Source organism: Sciurus carolinensis, chromosome 8 (assembly GCF_902686445.1).
Source record: "Sciurus carolinensis chromosome 8, mSciCar1.2, whole genome shotgun sequence".
NCBI lineage: Eukaryota > Metazoa > Chordata > Mammalia > Rodentia > Sciuridae > Sciurus > Sciurus carolinensis.
The window spans coordinates 13,579,825-13,597,792 of NC_062220.1; the positions used below are offsets into that span (position 1 = coordinate 13,579,825).

General features: G+C 43.9%; 1 protein-coding gene across 1 annotated transcript in view; it reads right to left on the bottom strand.

The window, feature by feature from the left end:
* The window catches only part of LOC124990625 (maltase-glucoamylase-like), a 188,821-nt gene that overhangs the window by 35,639 nt on the left and 135,214 nt on the right, over positions 1–17,968 (bottom strand). The window contains 17 exon segments of the mRNA XM_047560811.1: positions 2,098–2,154; positions 3,102–3,186; positions 3,781–3,929; positions 4,300–4,416; positions 4,508–4,542; positions 4,662–4,795; positions 5,574–5,712; positions 6,913–7,000; positions 7,431–7,565; positions 11,374–11,436; positions 11,716–11,826; positions 12,081–12,209; positions 13,066–13,191; positions 14,484–14,596; positions 15,421–15,517; positions 15,779–15,947; positions 17,017–17,171. Of these exon segments, the coding sequence (XP_047416767.1) occupies positions 2,098–2,154; positions 3,102–3,186; positions 3,781–3,929; positions 4,300–4,416; positions 4,508–4,542; positions 4,662–4,795; positions 5,574–5,712; positions 6,913–7,000; positions 7,431–7,565; positions 11,374–11,436; positions 11,716–11,826; positions 12,081–12,209; positions 13,066–13,191; positions 14,484–14,596; positions 15,421–15,517; positions 15,779–15,947; positions 17,017–17,171 (1,902 nt within the window).

Genomic DNA, 17,968 nt, shown 5'->3' on the forward strand with positions numbered 1-17,968 from the left:
CTTCACCAAGTGTCCCCTGAGTTGCCATCTCCCTCACGCTCTACTCCCACCCACTTAGCCAAAGATCGTGCCTCCTAATTCACAGAAAAGGTCAAAATGAGCTCACATACTTTGTGTTTCCTCCTCTTCTACTCCACGTCTCAGCCTTGGTGATTGACATCTTTGTCTCGCTCATGTGTGAGAGAGGCTCTCTGAGTCTGACTCAATCACTGGAATCCCATGGAACCTTCCACATGTTCTCACCTAGAGCAGGGCTTCTCAGCATTGGCACTACTGACATTTAGGGCCAGATCATTCTCTGTTCTGAGGCCTCCCTGTGCTCTTTGACATTCAGCAGCATCTTCATCATCTAAACACTAGACCCAGCAGCATCTCCTTCCACCACACTGTGACACCCAAAATGATCCCACACATTGAGTAAGGTCCCCTGGGAAACACAATTCCCCAACTAAGGAGTGTTCCACAGAGATAAGCAGCAGTAGACATTTAAAAAATAAAATGAGGCATATATTAAACTTTATTTACATAATAGTTGAAATCCAGAGTTGGCTGTGGATCAGGTTTCATCAATATCTACTCTATAACCAAAAATAAGTGCAAAACCTGTGAACATTAATAAACAGGAGTTTCTTCAATAATCTCACCCAGGGAACATTCAGATTACTTGAACATTAAAGGGTCCCTTTCTTCTAAATGACTTGCTGCTTCAATGTTTATCTTTCCATTTCCTTTCTTCTACCTTGCCTTCTTTAGCTGAAGCTGTCTTCTACTAAAGAATTTGGGTAAAGGCCTTCATTCTACAAAAATTCTTCTGGGTCCTCACATTTTGCTTTCTTTAATGTGGCACACATACTTAATGACAAATGCATTAGTGTTTACAAAAGCAAACTTTGGCTCCTCTACATAGTGAGCACCATAGGGAAAGGGGTCCAGGATTCCAAAACAAGAGCTAGAACAGTGCTTGGCTCCTGTGGAAGGCAGGGCCAGCAGGAGACGGGCGAGATGCCGGGAGTGCAAAATATAGGGAGGACCTCACACTCCAGGTCACAGTGCAGGTCATCCACACAATGGCAGGCCACACTGCACTGGGTGCCCAGGGTCCTCCCTGGTTTAGCCCTACCCAGACCCTGCCACAGAGAGTCCCAACACACCAAAAGAACCAGAAGTGAATACAACAGTCCATGTGCACACTCAGGGCCAAGGATAAGCCAACTAAACCTCTCCCCCAGAAAGTCCTGGAGGGAAAGTCACAGCAGAATCCAACACATCACCACCCAGGAACAGACCCACAGGCGACAACAAAGGGAAGACAAGAAGAAGTGCTTCATAGGACACCCAAGAGGCGGAATTACGCGGCCATGGAGCACCCGGTTTTCAGGAATCCCCTGCCAACCCTGAGGATGGGAGGGGCCCGCACACGGTGCTGCCTGCCTCCCTTCCTCCTACATTTCTAGTTCTGTATCCTTCTGCTCAGGTCGGCACAAGAGAAGCCTGACGTCAGCCAAGGCACACCTCAGTCTTCCTCAAGCATCCTCCGGGACCCATGCCAACCCTACACAACCAACAGCTCTCTTCTCCCTCTTCTCTGGTCAAGGCTTGTGCACTGACTACATCTGCAAGGGCCAGGGCCAGGTCTGAGTGTCCTTCACAAACTGCCACATACTCCACTCACTAGGTAACTAGTATAGACTCACTGGTCTTTCTGTATCTGTAATGCAGATGAAGGAATTTAAAGAAGACAGAGGGTAAAGAACTCTGAGACTTGGGGATCTTCCACAGGACTGGATACAAGTAAAGATACAGCACAAGTTAAGAAATCACTAATGTCTCAGCAGAGGGAAAAGTGACTGTAGAGGAAAAGGCGGAAAGTCGCATGACCACCCACAAGCCAGGCACTGAGTGAGGCGCTACATGTGCTATTTCACAAGGCTCCTGGGAAGGAGTGGACTTGGCACCTCTGGAGGAGAGAACACTGAGGTCATAAGGGTGACACTGACGTGCACAGGACCACACAGCCAGTTGACCCTGAGGGTCTGTCGGATATCAAATCTCTGCACTCACCATGTGCAGGTTGAATAAACATTTAGGAAAACTCACCGTGTAGAAATCGTACCAGCGGGCCGCAGGGAAATAGGCGGTGACACTTCTGGCACTCTAAAATTAAACACAAACAAGCTGTAAGCTGGGTCTCTGTACCTACCACAGTCAACAGTTTGCACAGGAAACAAAGCTCAGTGAGTGTCTTCGACCAACTCATCACGGCTCTCTAAAATCAAACACAAACATGGCGTGAGCAGCAGGCACTGTTTTTTGAGACACTATGTGCAGGAAAAGGATAATGAGCATGTGGTGGCTGACACCAATCTGTTTCCGAGTCTTGAAGACCAGCACGACTGGAGAAGTTTCCACCCTTCGCCCTTCGCAAACATGGAAAACTTCATGGTCCCAAAACAAGGGACTTGCACAAAGCCTTGGAGATACAGGAAGTGATTAATGTGATTTATTGTTTGTTCACAGGCTCAAAGGAATTTCTGCTAAAGAGAAAACCTCTCAGGGGTGGATTGCCTCAGAAGAACACTGCAGAGGAAGGGCAGGATTTTAGGAAGATGTGATTACTTGGTGTTTTAATCAGAAACCTCAGCTTCCAAGAGGAGGTGAAGATGGCCCTTGCTGCTTGCAGAACCTGCTAGGGAAGCAAGGGCAGGGCTGGCAGAGGAAGGAAGGCGCACCATGCTGCTGGAAGTACTGCAGGAAAGTTGGTTTCAATGGGGACAGAGCACTGTGATGAGTTCTTCACTAAGGCCCCATCTAACCCTGGACTCCTCATTTGAGTTAATAAAGTGACAATGATATCTCAATGCACACTAAGGGTACTTTTTCTCTTGATTGTCTGATGAACTTGAGCTGCTAGGCTGACTAACATCTGGGGGGAACTGAGGCAAGCACGCCTGTGTGCTCCCACCTCTGCCCAGAGGAAGCAAGACACAAAGGTAGACCAAACACCCATGTCCCAGGACACACGCACATCGGGGTTCTTCCCCTGCCCTATTCACACACCCTCACACCTGGGATGCACTACAATCAGAGGCCTCCATACTCACAGGCTGCAGGACTGGGCTGACCAGGAAGGCTGGACCCAGCAGAAACTGATCATCTATGTCCCAGGTCACCCTGTCTGACACGAACCTGGGAAGTAGAAGAAGATGTCACAGTGAGAGTCCCAGCCCAACGCCTCAAGGAACAACTTACATTCAGAGGCGAGCCCCACACCCAACTCCATCTTTTGACATCCTTAGATTTTGAGTGGATTGAGCAGGAACATGCAGGCTCCAACATTTTCCATGTCATGGTGCCTCAAATTCATAAGTGGTTCAGATATGTTCGTTATACTCTTATGAAAAAAACCTCTAATTTCTGCATGGCACATTCTAAACATGAAGAAGCCCATCAATGCCTTCTCATGTGACTCCAACTCATTTTGGTCAAGGTTCACATAATCAAATAGCTACACCAGATACAGAGTCTGCACATGGACAAATTAGATAGAAATTAGGCTGTGCTCCATCATTTCAAATATGTTTCACTCAATAAACAGTCTTTCCTCAATGACACATGGGGTGAATAACACTGAGTACAAACACTGAGTGGTCACTGCATGCAGACATTTTGACAAAAGATATCACATCTTTGTTTGGAAGATATGTTTGTTTGCATCAACCGCCACCCTACAGAATGATAAACACTGTCTCTTCCTCACTGGGACCCCAGCTGGACACTCACTCATGCAGAAGAGGCCGCACCACAGTGCTGCCCTCCGTGTGGGCCTTGAACATCAAGGTGTACAGATAAGGCAACAGGGTGTACCGGGTCTCTAGCACACTTCTGGAAATATCCACAAAGGCAGCATCCCAGGACACAGGGTCTTGTCTCTACAGAAGAAAATAAAGGGTGTTCACAGCATACCCTAGAGACCTAGGGTCCCAAGCAAGGAACAGAAAGCTTGTTGCCAGTGCATCACACACCACTAAGCTCAAGGCAATGAGTGGTGACACTCCAAGCAGACACTGAAGACTCTGGTAATGGTCAGTGAGGTGCTCCCAGGAAAGCTCATGAATACACGTGGAAGAATCATCCCAAACCCCAAGATTCATCTCATAGTAGTGGGGGTTCAACTAATTGGGAGGAGTATTGATGATTTCAAAAATCTCCCCAGGAACAAAAACAGCCTGAACTATGACACAAACATGGAGGCTGCATAGAATGTGCTGCACACCATGGGAGGGAGGAGGAAGGCCCTACCTTGGTGCCAATGGTGTTGTGGTTCCTGGAGAAGGGGTAAAAGGCTCCCAGCTGCATCCAGCGAGCACACATCTCATACTCAGCATCTTCAAAGAACCCACAGATATCTGCTCCCGTCTGAAACCAGAGGAAATGAAACAAGCCTGTGGGTGACTGCTCAAGGATGTGACTGTCCACTTGGGGATGCGGAAGATCAGAGGACACTTACATAGGAGATGCCAAACAGGCTGAACTCCATCATGCCTGCAATGAGAACCATGGCGGTCAGCTGAGGCTCACATGCCCTGCGCTCTCCTCCCTCCTGTCCCCAAGGATGCCAACTCCCTTCCCTGCAGCAGGGGTCCCGGGAACAGGCCACACACCAATGATAGATTTCTTCAGCTGGTCCCACGCGGCTGTGTTGTCTCCCAGCCAGTGTCCTCCCCAGCGGCCAGAAGAGGGGAATGTGGAGCGGGTGATGACGATCCCTCGCTGGCCAGTCACCTCCTGCACAGCCCTGGTAGGAGGGGAACATGCAGGAGAATTGAGGACCAGCAAGAGCAATGGAAGTGCAACTTCCCCCTCCACAGCTCTTGAGCCAAGTGCCTGGTGAGAAAATGTAAGCTGCCTATGTGGAGGGAATATGGAAATCCACGCAGTAGAAAGGACCTTGCTGACTGATACACAGCAGCAGCATAGCCTCTGTACAATGCTTTCCAATGAGCTTCACCATGTTACATATCCACTGGGTTAGCCCCAAATCACTAAATCTCATTATGTGTTCGTCCTTTGTTTTCTGTATTTGAGAAAACGATGGAAAATTTCTTTATGGAATATACTTGGAATAAATAACTAGTTAATCATTGAGTTCTAAAAGTAGGTACTGTGCTAATTCCACAGAAGATCCATTTTTGTACAACAAGAATGGAAAAAGTATGTTACTAGAGATGGGTCATTTTGATATACATTGCAGAGGTTTCCGTCCTTTGACCCTGTAGTGACTAACGCTACATTATTGTCCTACTTACTGATGTCCCCTGTGACTGTCCACAGTTAGGACTACTAATTCTCATTGATAAGACTATGACTAATTTTAATCTGTTCTCTAAAGTACAATAACAGTGTCTGGCTCCATGTTCAACGATTAGTTTTTTATCACATAACAATTCGTGTGGAGTTACTATTAAGCACTCTTCAACTTTTGGAAAGAATTCTGATAAGAAAACTGGGCCACTGTGCCCATCACCCCTTTCCCTAAAGCTTCGGCCAACTGGAGAAGGAGGACGATGACTCACTCGTAGGTGGGTCTGGTCTGGGACCACCCATACAGGCTGTGCACATCATAATGTCGCACCCGGGAGCCATCTGCAAGAATCTGCTCGCTCTCCATGCACAGGGTCTTACTGCTCAGGCCCCGGTCCCTGGACTCCAGATCTGAGGGAAAATATTCAGAAAATGAAATAGAACCTGATTCTTCAAGCGATGAATGTCTACAGAGGTCTGAACTCTGGAACTAAAGCCTAACCTGACCTCAGCATGTTTCCTTGGGGAGCTGAGATGGGGGAAAGAACAAGGGCTTTTCAAACAAATACAGTGAAATTAGATTTCAGCTAGATTTTGAACACGTAAATTATTTCATATCATTTTATCTTCATTCTAAGACAAAGATAGGATTCTCTGTTCAACAGTTCTGAGCACTTGTTTGTGGAATACTGCATCATCTGTGAAGGACACAGACTCATGGAAAGCATGTTTTCTGGATCCTGGACTTACGTGCAAGAAAACTTCAAAAGTCCTCCAGTTCCACAACACAGAAAAAGAGCTACTTCACCAACTGGTGGTAAAATAATCTCCTGTGGGTAAATTAATTAATTTCAAAGAGCAAGGAAATCTAGCCCTAAGAATACTTCGTCTTCTTTTACTACTGTTTATATTTTTACAGACTCTATTTTGATTGATCGTACACAAAAGGGGTACATCTATGATTGCACACAATGAAGACACTACTACTATCAAGAGCTGTTTGGGACTGGATGCTAAAATGCCCCACAGGAATCATGATTGAAGGACAAAGCAGCATTTCAAGTGGGCCATTGGGAAACACTAAGGCTCTATGCACATCAACATGTAAATATTGATGAATTCAGAGGTGAACAGCTATGAAGAGGTAATGAAAAATATGGGACGTGGATACTACTTAAGAAAGCAGGTCACCAGGGCCATGCCCTTCAATGATAATTTTGTCCCTTGTTCCCCCCAACACCTAGAATCCTGGTCACAATGTGGTGAACTGTTCTTCTATGACCAGGGACTAAAATTCTGAAAATGTTAGCCAACGTAAATAGTCTTCCCGTTAAGATGAACATCTCAGGTATGCTCTGACAGACTTGGAAAACTGAACAGAATCAGTGCTCTCAGCACAAACCAAGAATCAGCCCAAGGAGTTCAGTCATGTGCACACACCCAAGTGGGTAAAGCGCTTCAAAGGTTTTTCTACCTCTAGCCTCAGTAAATCACAGAACCCTGAGACTGTGCCCCCAGTGATCAGGGTAGATCTCTGCCTCTTGGGCTCTTGCAACAGTCATCTTCCCTCTAGCCAGTGCTCTGCACGTGGAGGAGACCAGGGGTCCTTACGTGGCATATAAGGAGGACGGTTCAGACTGGGATCACTGCAGCCTGAAGGAACAGCCCCATTGACAAAGCTCGATGGTTCATTCATATCCTAGAAATGTCAAACACAGACATCACGTACTCAAACATAATTACCTACTGAAAATTCAGAGACAATGGAGTAGGGAATAAATCATTCAACATCTAGTAATCCTTAGAGATTCTTCCCATTGCGAGGTTCACCAAATCCTGATGAGATTTGCACAGAAAGCTAAAATACCTCTACAGAATTCATGCCTAGAGACTTCAAAAATATCTCCCTCAGAACCATCAAAATTCCAGGATTTCCTACAAATCACCCTGGGGGTGTGCTAGCAGGACCCTGCTGGGGTGCTGGGTAGCAGGGGTGTGGGGGCTTCTCCAATGGCCACTGGAGGAAGTGCTGTCCTAACCCTTCTAATTATTCCCTGGAGGATTAGCACCATCTTTACTGAACACCAGCGCTCCCTGTGCTCAGACAGCAGTGACACACACACACTTACAATCCACATGCCGTCAAACTTCAAGCTCCTCTCTGGATTCTGCGGGTTGCTGTACAACTCTGCAATTTCCCTCTTCCACCACAAGGCAGTTGAATTTCGGAAAAAGTCTGGGAAGGCCACATAAGCTCGGTATTTCTATAAAAGCAAAATATAAGTCATCTCTTCAAAACAAACACATTAGGCAGCAAACAGGCATCTTTAAGAACTACATGACACCAAGTACCACTGGATGGTAGATTGGGATAGCCTGAGTAGAGCCTACCTCATATGCATTGAGGAAACACATTGAGGGCATTGAAGAAAATAAGGGTGATTTTCACACATTGAAAACGTCGATAAACTGTTTCTTTGCCATGCTCTCATAAGTGCTATCAACCAACACCGTGCCTCACTATCCCCTGCTTCATATGCCCAACCTACACTTTCCATCCTGCCATTTCCTACACTCTTTCCAAAGACTGACAAGGAACCAGGGAAAAGGCACACCCTACAGGCACTCTAGCAGAGGGATGGCAACATCCAGGGCATATGGCACCCTGTCATTTCCACTGGGAAAGTGGGGAAGGGAAAGATTACATTCCATAACATCAGACGGGCTTGAATGACTGTTTTCTATGGCTTCAAACTCATGTGTGCATTCCAATTGTGTGGAACTCACCACTGGAGGACTGAAGAGAGAGATGTTAAGAATTTTCTCCTTCTCTTCCTCTACACTGATACAGGAACTACAAAGTCTACATCTTAACATGAAAAGTAGTTCCAAGGTATCAATTCCAATCTAGAGTATAAGCTTTCCAGAAGCAAGGACCAAGTCTTATAATCTGCTGACTGACCTGGAGGTTCCCCACAATACACAGCTAAGGATCTACCCTAGTTATAAAATGATAATGAATGCTCTGGGTTCAAACAGCTACACAGCAGCAAATATCATTTAATGTGTATGGACTCCATGTTGTTGCTTAGGGCACAGCATGGCCTTGGGTGTGATTTAAAACAACCGCCATCTCTGTGCTCATTACAGGGCTCAAGAGCTCAATAATACTGGTGTGAAGGTAGGGAAATGACAAAGACTTGGTGTAGGAGAGCCTCCAGGTCATACACACACAATGACACAGGCAAGTAGAAACTCATGTTTCTACATAAAAGACACAAGAGGAACACCACAAAGAAAACACAAATGGATCAGCATGCACAGATCTGGCTCATAGGGACTGGAAAAGCATGGTGCCATGTCACTGAGAAACTTGGGATGCCTTCGGTACAAAATGGAAAAAGCCCAGGACTGGCACAGAGGACATTTTGCCAGAAACAGAGCTCCAGTTATGGCCATGTCAGAAACCATGGTCTGGGCTGGGGAGTGGGTATTAGCGAATATGGCCAAGGACAGCTGTTACTGGTGAGAGTTGTATCCTATGTGGGATATGAAGGCAGTTATGCCAAGCATGGTTTCATAACCTCACTCCATGCCGCTGCAATGATCCTTGCTCATATAACAAACATTCCCTGCCATGTTTCTATTTAATCCTTGTATTGCTTTTGTCCTCACTTTCCCCATCTTCAGAGATGTGCACATCTGTATAAAGGGCTCATGATGACTTAACACAGTTCACTGCATGCTACCACAGTTCAATTCCCAGAATTACTGAATAACATGCAAGTTTTTACGCAGAAATCAACTTTTCCATGAATTCATGGCCATTTGCTTCTTTGTGTGCTTTCCTGTTTCTGTCACATGCCCTCAGTAATGACAGACTGAACATGACTAATCCCAACCTAATCAGCCCTGCCAAGTGGGTCTCATATAAAATTTATAATTGTTCAGTCTCCTGACAATCTCTAGCAGCTACCTAATAAAGTGTTTCGTATCAAAGGCACACCTGGCCTTGGGGCAAGAAAAACAGTTGTGAAGGATGCCCTGCTATCAGAGTTAAGAGCATCCCTAGGTACTGCTCACTAAATGTCACAGGATGCTCCCACATCACTTGATAACCCACACTGCCACTCAGACATCTGAATTCCCTCAATATTAATGTCAGCGTGGACATAATGGCTAATTAGGTGTAGAATTCATAGGAAATAGCCAATCCTGTGATTGATGAAAATGCATGTCTAACAATGTAAACATCTAAAGACAGGGAATATGTGTCTCAGAGTGGCTCTGTCATGGCCAGTTGTGAGTCCACATGGAGTGCCTGGATGGTCAAACTTCAAGTGATGTCTGTAACAGTCAACTACATTCTCACCCTTGAAACCTTACTAGAGGCATACCCGGAAACATGAAGTGATGAATGAACAGATGGCTTGATTGATTCATCAATAGATAATAAAGAGATATGGGGATATAACAACCAGTTCCCTAGTAGGGAAGAAAACTTAAAATGAGTCTGAATCATTCTTTATTTCAGACACTACCCAAGTTCAGGTTCTATTTTTCCTACTGCATCTACCACCACCAAGAATAGATGCACACTCCAATAGCCAAGTACACTGATCCCATGTTGACTCTAACATTTTGCATTGAGAGGGCTATTGCTACCACCTGGGGAGCAGGAAGTCAGACACCAGCACCAGGTAACCATCCACCACTGTATTACAACACCATCAGGTCTCACCATAATGTAGAAGGCATCCTATTCCTGAGCCCTTGCTCATAAGAATATGATGGTTCCATCTAAATGTAGATCTTTCTCTCTAGGAATGACCAATTACCTAAAACTTAAGTAGTCTTGAAAAGGCATGAATATTTGGCACTACTCCTGCGAGTCTCATCCTTGGTGATAGGAGTCTTTGTCTCATACTCTATCCACTGCCTAGAATCTTATAATGCCTGCAAAAAGATCCAAAAGGGGTCTTTGTCCTGGAATGCTAAGTGGTCAACACCACCATTCACTGCTGCTCTGCTCTGTTCCCACAGTGCTTATATTTCTGCAATTTAATCCATGATCCTGATAGAGGTTGAGCCACTAAAACTCATACTTCCCTGTTGTTCCCATAGATGCTGGCCTCCTTTTCCCTTTACCCTTGCAGCTTCCCTGGGAACTAGGACTTTTCTTTTACTTCCCAACTCATCTCTTGCAGTTGCATAGACTTCACATCTTCTTCTACAGATCCTGATCAGAAAAAAATTATCATTGTGGAAGAGAAGATAAAGAAGGTAAGGATGTTCAGATGTGTAACTCTCCACATGAGTTCTCACTAACCCTGAGGGTTCTGCTCACAGGCAACTCACAATTGACCACAACCTGGCTGAGTGATTTACCATAGAACTGCAACTCAGGACCACAAAGAAGTCTACCTGGACCAGTGTGAAACTACACATGTGTTCAAACTACAAATACATCTCTTCTGAAGCAGAGAGAAAACCACATCAGAATCAACAGACACTTTGATCCATTACAGGCAAGAAGCTGCTTCAAAGATGGGAAAAACTTTTAATTAAATGCTGGAAACCAAGAGAGATCCTAGGCCATATGGGAGTGCAGGCCAAGATTACCAGTATGAAGATGGAGAAGACCATCCATGAAAACAAGTTGTACACAGGAAAAAGCCAATCACTCACACAAAAGTTGGAGATTCTATTTACAAGGGACACACAAGGAAATGACAATCACAAAAAGGGCACTGAATCTAAGGAAAGACAGCTCATCTTCAGGTTTCATGCACTGGACAATCCATCACTCCTTGGAATATGACATTCCTGAACTGGAAGTGACCATTGTGTGACCAAAAGCCATGTAATATAATAATTTTAACTCTTTGAGTAAGAAATCCCACAGAGAGCAATACCCACTCTCCCCAACCTGGAAGAGGAGTGTATGTATAGAAACCAGCACACATACTGATACCCAGGACACAGTTCCTAAGTAGGGCATTTCCAGTATGGTGAGTATGGCTGCCCCTTCCTGACATCCTGGACTCCACCCAAACACAAAGAGCCTTTTACCTCCACTTGACTGTCCCAGTCTAGAGAGCTGTTAATAACAATATCAGGGTAATCAGGCCAGACCTGCAGAGAGAAAATATTTAACAGCAATTCATTAGGCAGATCCCTTATGTAGAATTTCTAAAGACAATAAATCATGGCCCCAGGGGTAAAAATATTAGGGTTCATCTAGAGGAAACAAGATTTCACAGACTCATCAGGCATATCAATAGTTACTAAGAAATGAAAACTACTCACCTCAGGGACTTCAAATGATAAGGAAAAAAAAAAACAACAAACACAAACACACTACCCGTGGTCCTCCCCCATGATAGAGACCAGTGGTCACCACTTAGATCATACCTTTCCCCACACAATGTCTCCTCCGTTTGGATATCTGATGAAGACATCATCCTCCACTCCCCGAGTGAAAGCAGGATAGGGTTGAGTCTCATTGCCAGAAATGGCTGGGTCCTGCAAGCAAACCACAAGTCAGGTACGCACACCAAAGAGAGAGATTGGCAAGAGACAGAAAAAAAGAACTTCTGCAGAGGGAGGTCCATAGCTGCCCCCCTGCCCTCTACAGTATCTGGGAATCCCTGGAAATACACTTTTCTTATTGACCCTGGATTTCTCTGCTCTTCACATGGAAGGAGAGACAAGGAATGTGTCCTCCACCAAAGCCCAGTCCGTCTCCAACACACTCCACACATGCAAATAGGACTCACCAGGATGAGGATGACCCTCATCCCATCGGCCCTCATGCGATTGATCAGAGCTGGAAACCCAGCAAAGTTGGGGCTCAGGGTGAAGTCCAGCTGCCGCTCCATGTAGTCGATGTCGGAGTATTGCACATCCTAGGGGAGGACACAGGAACCTGAGTGGCTGCTGCTGGTGAAAGTCCAGCTTCCAGAGGAGAACCACCCTCCACCCCTGATGGGGAATTCAAATGGCCTCATTTTGACCCTTGCAAATCCTAGCTCTCTCAGTATGAATCATGGGAAATTCATTTGATTTTTCAAACATTGACTCACAATAGAAAAAAAAAAGTAAATCAGCCAAAAAAGGAGGATTAATACCTATATATCCTGGTGATTGTGAGAATAAGTAAAAACAGTAGTTGGGAAAGTATGTTAAATATATGCCCATTATAAGGATTAATTACAGTTACATTCCTCAGGGTTACACCTGATAACAATAGTTTGTATTCAGAAAAATGAAAAGTTAACTATTTTGTTGTAATACAATCTGGATGGTAAGTCTACTACAAAATAACAAAGAGGTAAAAAAGCTGGTAAAATAATGTTTTCAGTGCACAAAAGTATTGGGACACAATAAGACATACTCACCGAATTTGGGCTAATTTGTTTTATTACAACTACTGTTTTGAGGGAACTTCTATTCTCATGGAGCCAAGGACTTTTAGGACAAATGTCTTGAAGTCAAACAAAAGATATGGAAGGAAACACAGTATGGTAGAAAACTTGTGATGCCTGTCCTATCTTCTTACTGAGTCATTGCGTCCACAGTGGTATAATAAAGGAGCAAGGCCCCTGCCTGTTTTACTATTGGGATGGAACTCAGTGTGGCACATCAGAAAACACTTTTGTATTTTTACAGAACCTCATAAAAACTGGAAAACTAAATCCAGACACAGAGATGCCTAAGTTAGCTACAAGGACACAGAGCCAGTGCACCATGAGTGAGACATACATAGGGGATCTGGGCCGCCACCATCTCATCATACAAGCTGGCGATCTCAGAGTCACTCTCATATCCATAGCGACACAGCTGGAACCCCAGGGACCAGTAAGGTACCATCACAGGCCGGCCAATCACCTGGAAAATGGACAGAAATATTATTCTTTACAGGAGGACTGGAATTTACTTGTACACAAAATAATACTTTTCTAGTGCCCCAAGAGAGACAATCACAAATTCAAATCCAGAGAGAAACATAGTAGATATGAAGCCACTGGGATACCTTGAGAAAGATTCTTGCTACACTAAAACCTCTTCTCTTGGAACTACGGACAATCTAAATGTACTCTCATTCCTATACGTGCCCTAGGTTATTGCTGTGGAGAACAGATCCCAGAGGGAAAATGCCTGGGTTAGCTCTCTGGCTCCATGTCCTCCTGGTTCTGTGACCTTAAACCAAATTAAGGTATCTCTTCATGTTCTATTCTTCACTGGTAAATTACAAGATAATTGAAATGTCTGTCTCACACTGCTTGGATGAGGACTTGATGAGTTAATAAATGTAACATGCTCTGACATGCAGTAAGAGATTAGTAAGGGACTCTGTAAGTTTTTACTGTCACAAAAATGGCTACTCTCATCACCACTCCCAAACATCACCTCCCTTACCTCCACATCACCCCCACCATCACCACCATCATCACACCATCACCATCACCCCCACCATCACCACCATCATCACACCATCACCACCATCATCACACCATCACCATTATCCCCCCATCAGAGCCATCACCACACCTTCACCATCAACCTCAACATCACCACCTTCCTCACACCATCACCATCACCACCATCATCATACCATCACCATCACCCTCACAAACACCATCATCATCATACCCAACATGCCCATCACTACCATTACCACCACTATCAACACTACCATGTCCACCACTTTAACAGCACTATGAACATCACCACCATTATTATCTCTATCACCATCATGCCTACAAAGGACACCCACACATTTCCCTTACCATCATCACCACCTTTATCACCACCACTACCAACACTTCTAGGCTAATTTCCCCACCATCACCAACATCACAATCACGATTCTACAACTCCTCCTATCAATACCCCTAGCACGACTATCAGCACTGCAAACCCTATCCTCTCTATCACCACTTCACACCACTAGCTCAGCATTATCCAGGATGCAGTGAGGACTTTGCCTAATGTGCAATAATTAGGTCATAATTTAATGGATATTGGAAAGCATTTATTGCTGCTTATTATATAACATACCTCTGTCTAAGAATGATCAATCATTCTAGTTGTCACATTGAGTTATAAGGATAAAAATAGTTTTTGTAACATGGAATGTGCCATATATATAATTGATGACCACAAGAATTTCCTCCTACCTCAGTGTACTGTTGGGTGACAAGCTCTGGAGTTGGCCCCAGGAACACATAAAAATCCAAAATTCCCCCTGTGGTACGGTATGTGAGGGCAGGTGTGGGCTGGAATGTCACATCTGAAAACATAGGAAAGTAACAAATGAAAACTTTGCTGGAAACCTTCAAACAAGGAATGATCCATGAAATCCATACCTTCTCTCTCTTGCACAAATGAAAATGAAAAAGTTCAGTGAAAGTCTACAGAGTCCCATCCAAGGATGACTTTACTTTGGTATGCTTTATTATCTCATTGTACTTCTCATTCTGCTATTTTAAAAACTACTAATATAACTTCTCCTTCAGAATAGTTGTAGACTCAAGGAGTAGCAAAAAGGCTTCTGCTTCAGAATAGTTGTAGACTCAAGTAGTGGCAAAAAGACTACTAAATGTTCTGTGAGCACTTCACCCAGCATCCATCAAAGATAACATCTTATAAAACCTTGTAGATTGTCAAACCAGGAAACTGATATTCATAAAATGTTAAGTCGAATAAGACCTTTCTCAGATTGCACCAGATTTTACATACACATTTTGTCATCAATCCTCGATATTTCAACCCTTTCTTATATACACTATGAATTTTTTTATATCCTCATACTCAAAGCTGTAACTTATAGCTGCAAAATGAGTACAAACTATGGCATTCTCTCCAATTTGATAACCTCCAGGACACCTGGAACTCACTTGAATTTCCTATCCTTCATGTGGAGTTTTTGCAAAAATAGAATTGTACCAAATTTAGTTATAGCATGCTATAAGACTGAAGTAAACACAACTGGGGGGCCGGGAACCTCAGTTCTCAAAATACGTTTGACACCAGGCTGCTGCTAGGTCAAATTCTACAGTTACACAGCATGCTTGACTGATGGCAAAAATGTAGAGAGTGCTCGCATCATCCTACCCATGGCGTTGCTGTTCAGCAGGAGAACTCCATGGGCACTGCCGTCCTCCTCCAGACCCATGTAGTAGGGGTGGACACCATAGGAATTCTTCTTGTACTGAGAATTAGGGGGAGAAATGCAAGAAGGTTAGAAGTCAATGTGCCTGAGAAACAAATCCCAGAAAAATCTCTTTGCTAAGATGGATTTGTCTTCCTTCTGAAATGACTAAAATACATGAGAAACACACATGAACACTCCCCCATAGTCTAAGAGCAGAAAAAGACAATCCAAGGTGAGTCTGGAATCATGAAGCACAAGGTGACCATGATGGTGGGAGGACAGAGGCAGAGACTCAGATCCACAGTGCTCTGTGCTTACCCCAGGGGGTTCGTCTCTGGAAAACATGCCCCATGTGTGCCAGTTCAAGTCTCTCCTGAAGGCTGTGTGCTCATTTTCCCCAAAGCCATAGATGTACTTGGAGGGAAGGCGGGTGGAGATGCGGATGAACAGGTCATTGAAGGTGAAGCCAAGGAGCTGAGAGTCCCAGCTGCAACACACACACATCAAGGCTACATTCAGAAGAGAAAAGTACCTCTCCTATTGGCTTCAAAATGCTGACCTCCAAGAACAACAGAATCTTTGATTCTCCCCACAATGCAGAACCCAACATCTCCCAAACACAGCACAAAGTCTGCTTGATTAAAATAATGCCAGATCTCCCTGCTGTAACCTTAGGAGTGCTCCTTCATATTCTATTTTGCTCTTTCCAGTGCCGCCTCCACTAATCCAAATTCCATAATGTCTCACCATCTCACCTGCTACCACTCCACACAAGCCTTTCTTCAGCTCTTTCTCTCTGATAGCCCATTCCCCACAGGCTTCCACAGTGATGTGTTTGAATATATCACATCATGTGTCACACCCGGTTCACACTCTTCCATGTCTTCTCAGGGACCCACCTCGTGAAACCTTCCAGGCTGTACCTGATCCACGTCTTCCTACCACCCCAGCTTCATCTCCCACCACTTACCCCCTTACTCACCTCTTTGAATTTCTCCCATTCCTTGACATGCCATGTTTCCTCCTATATCATGGTCTAGGTTCTTACTCTATCACAAATGCTTTTCCCTACTTCCATGGCTTCCTGTCAGGGGTTCCTTCTCTCCATCCAGATTCAAATCCAAATGCTAACCCTTCAATGAGACCTACTTTCGCCACAGTATCAAAAGCAGTAACCTCACCAAAAGTCTTGATTACCTGCTCATTTAATTAGAGTAGTCCTTGTCAACTACCGTTTGATAGTGTCATGTGAATTATTGTTGAGGCAATGAGATCAGATGCCTTATCATCTATGAACATAATACCTAAAACAATACCTAATGTAATGAAACATTCCATAAACATTGGTTGGATGAATTCCAGGAACATGCAACAGATTCAGTCATCATTCTCAGATTGTAAAACACTTCTCATTAGATCATAGCTGGAGGAAATGGCTTACTCATGGATCTGGAAACCAACAGTAGGAGGCCTGAGCCAGGTATCACTAAGGACAATAGGTCAGACAAGGAACATACAGTTACCTGGAAATTCCAAAAAAGGAAGGAGACACTTACATTGCAGTGCCTGTACTCTTCCGGCGAATTTCAATCCCAAAAGGATTCTCCTTAATGAGGACATCATAGAGTCGACTCTCAGAGGTGCTGGATGGAGCCCTGGTTATGTTCAAGGGGACTGGGACTTCATACCGATGGTTGTTGGGATCATAAATCTAGAGCAGAGGAAAGTGACTTTAATTAAGGATACAGGTAGAGGGAATGAGTTCTGGGTTTCTATCAAATACAGGTTAATAATATTGTATGATGGAATTCAAAACACTTAGAAGACAGGATGTTTAACTTTCTCATCACTAAGAAATAGGAGATGCTAGCTTAATGGATAACCTGATTATTCTGAATCAATCAAACCATAATTAAAATTATACAAAAAAGAAAAACATATACATTGTGTAAATGTACTATCAAGAAAAAACGTGTTTTTTTTCTGTCAAAAACTATTCAGGCATGGTTTCCAGCATCTGTCTGAGTGGTTGAGGGTGGGTGGGGAGTGAGAGAAGAATGGAGGATCTTTAGATTATAGAGAAGCAAAAGAGGAGGGTATGACAGATGAGGGAATGAGACAGACATCATTACCCTATGTACATGTATGATTACACAAATGGTATGAATCTACATCATGCACAACCATAGAAATGAAATGATGTAACCCATTTGTGTACAATGAATCAAAATGCAGTCTGTAAAAAATAAAAATTAAGTACATAATTTGAAAATAAATAAATAAATAATAAAAAACACTTCAGGCAATGATAATACTCCAAATCTACACTCTTAGAAGAACAGTAACATCATTGACAAAGATTACAAATGCTAGAATTTGGCATTCTGTTGCGCTCATGATATCTGGGATTTAAGTGACATATCAAAGAACAACATCAGATTTAACATCTTCATCTGACTCCACCATATTTCATTATTAAGCCTTCTATTTCAGTATCACATTTACTTG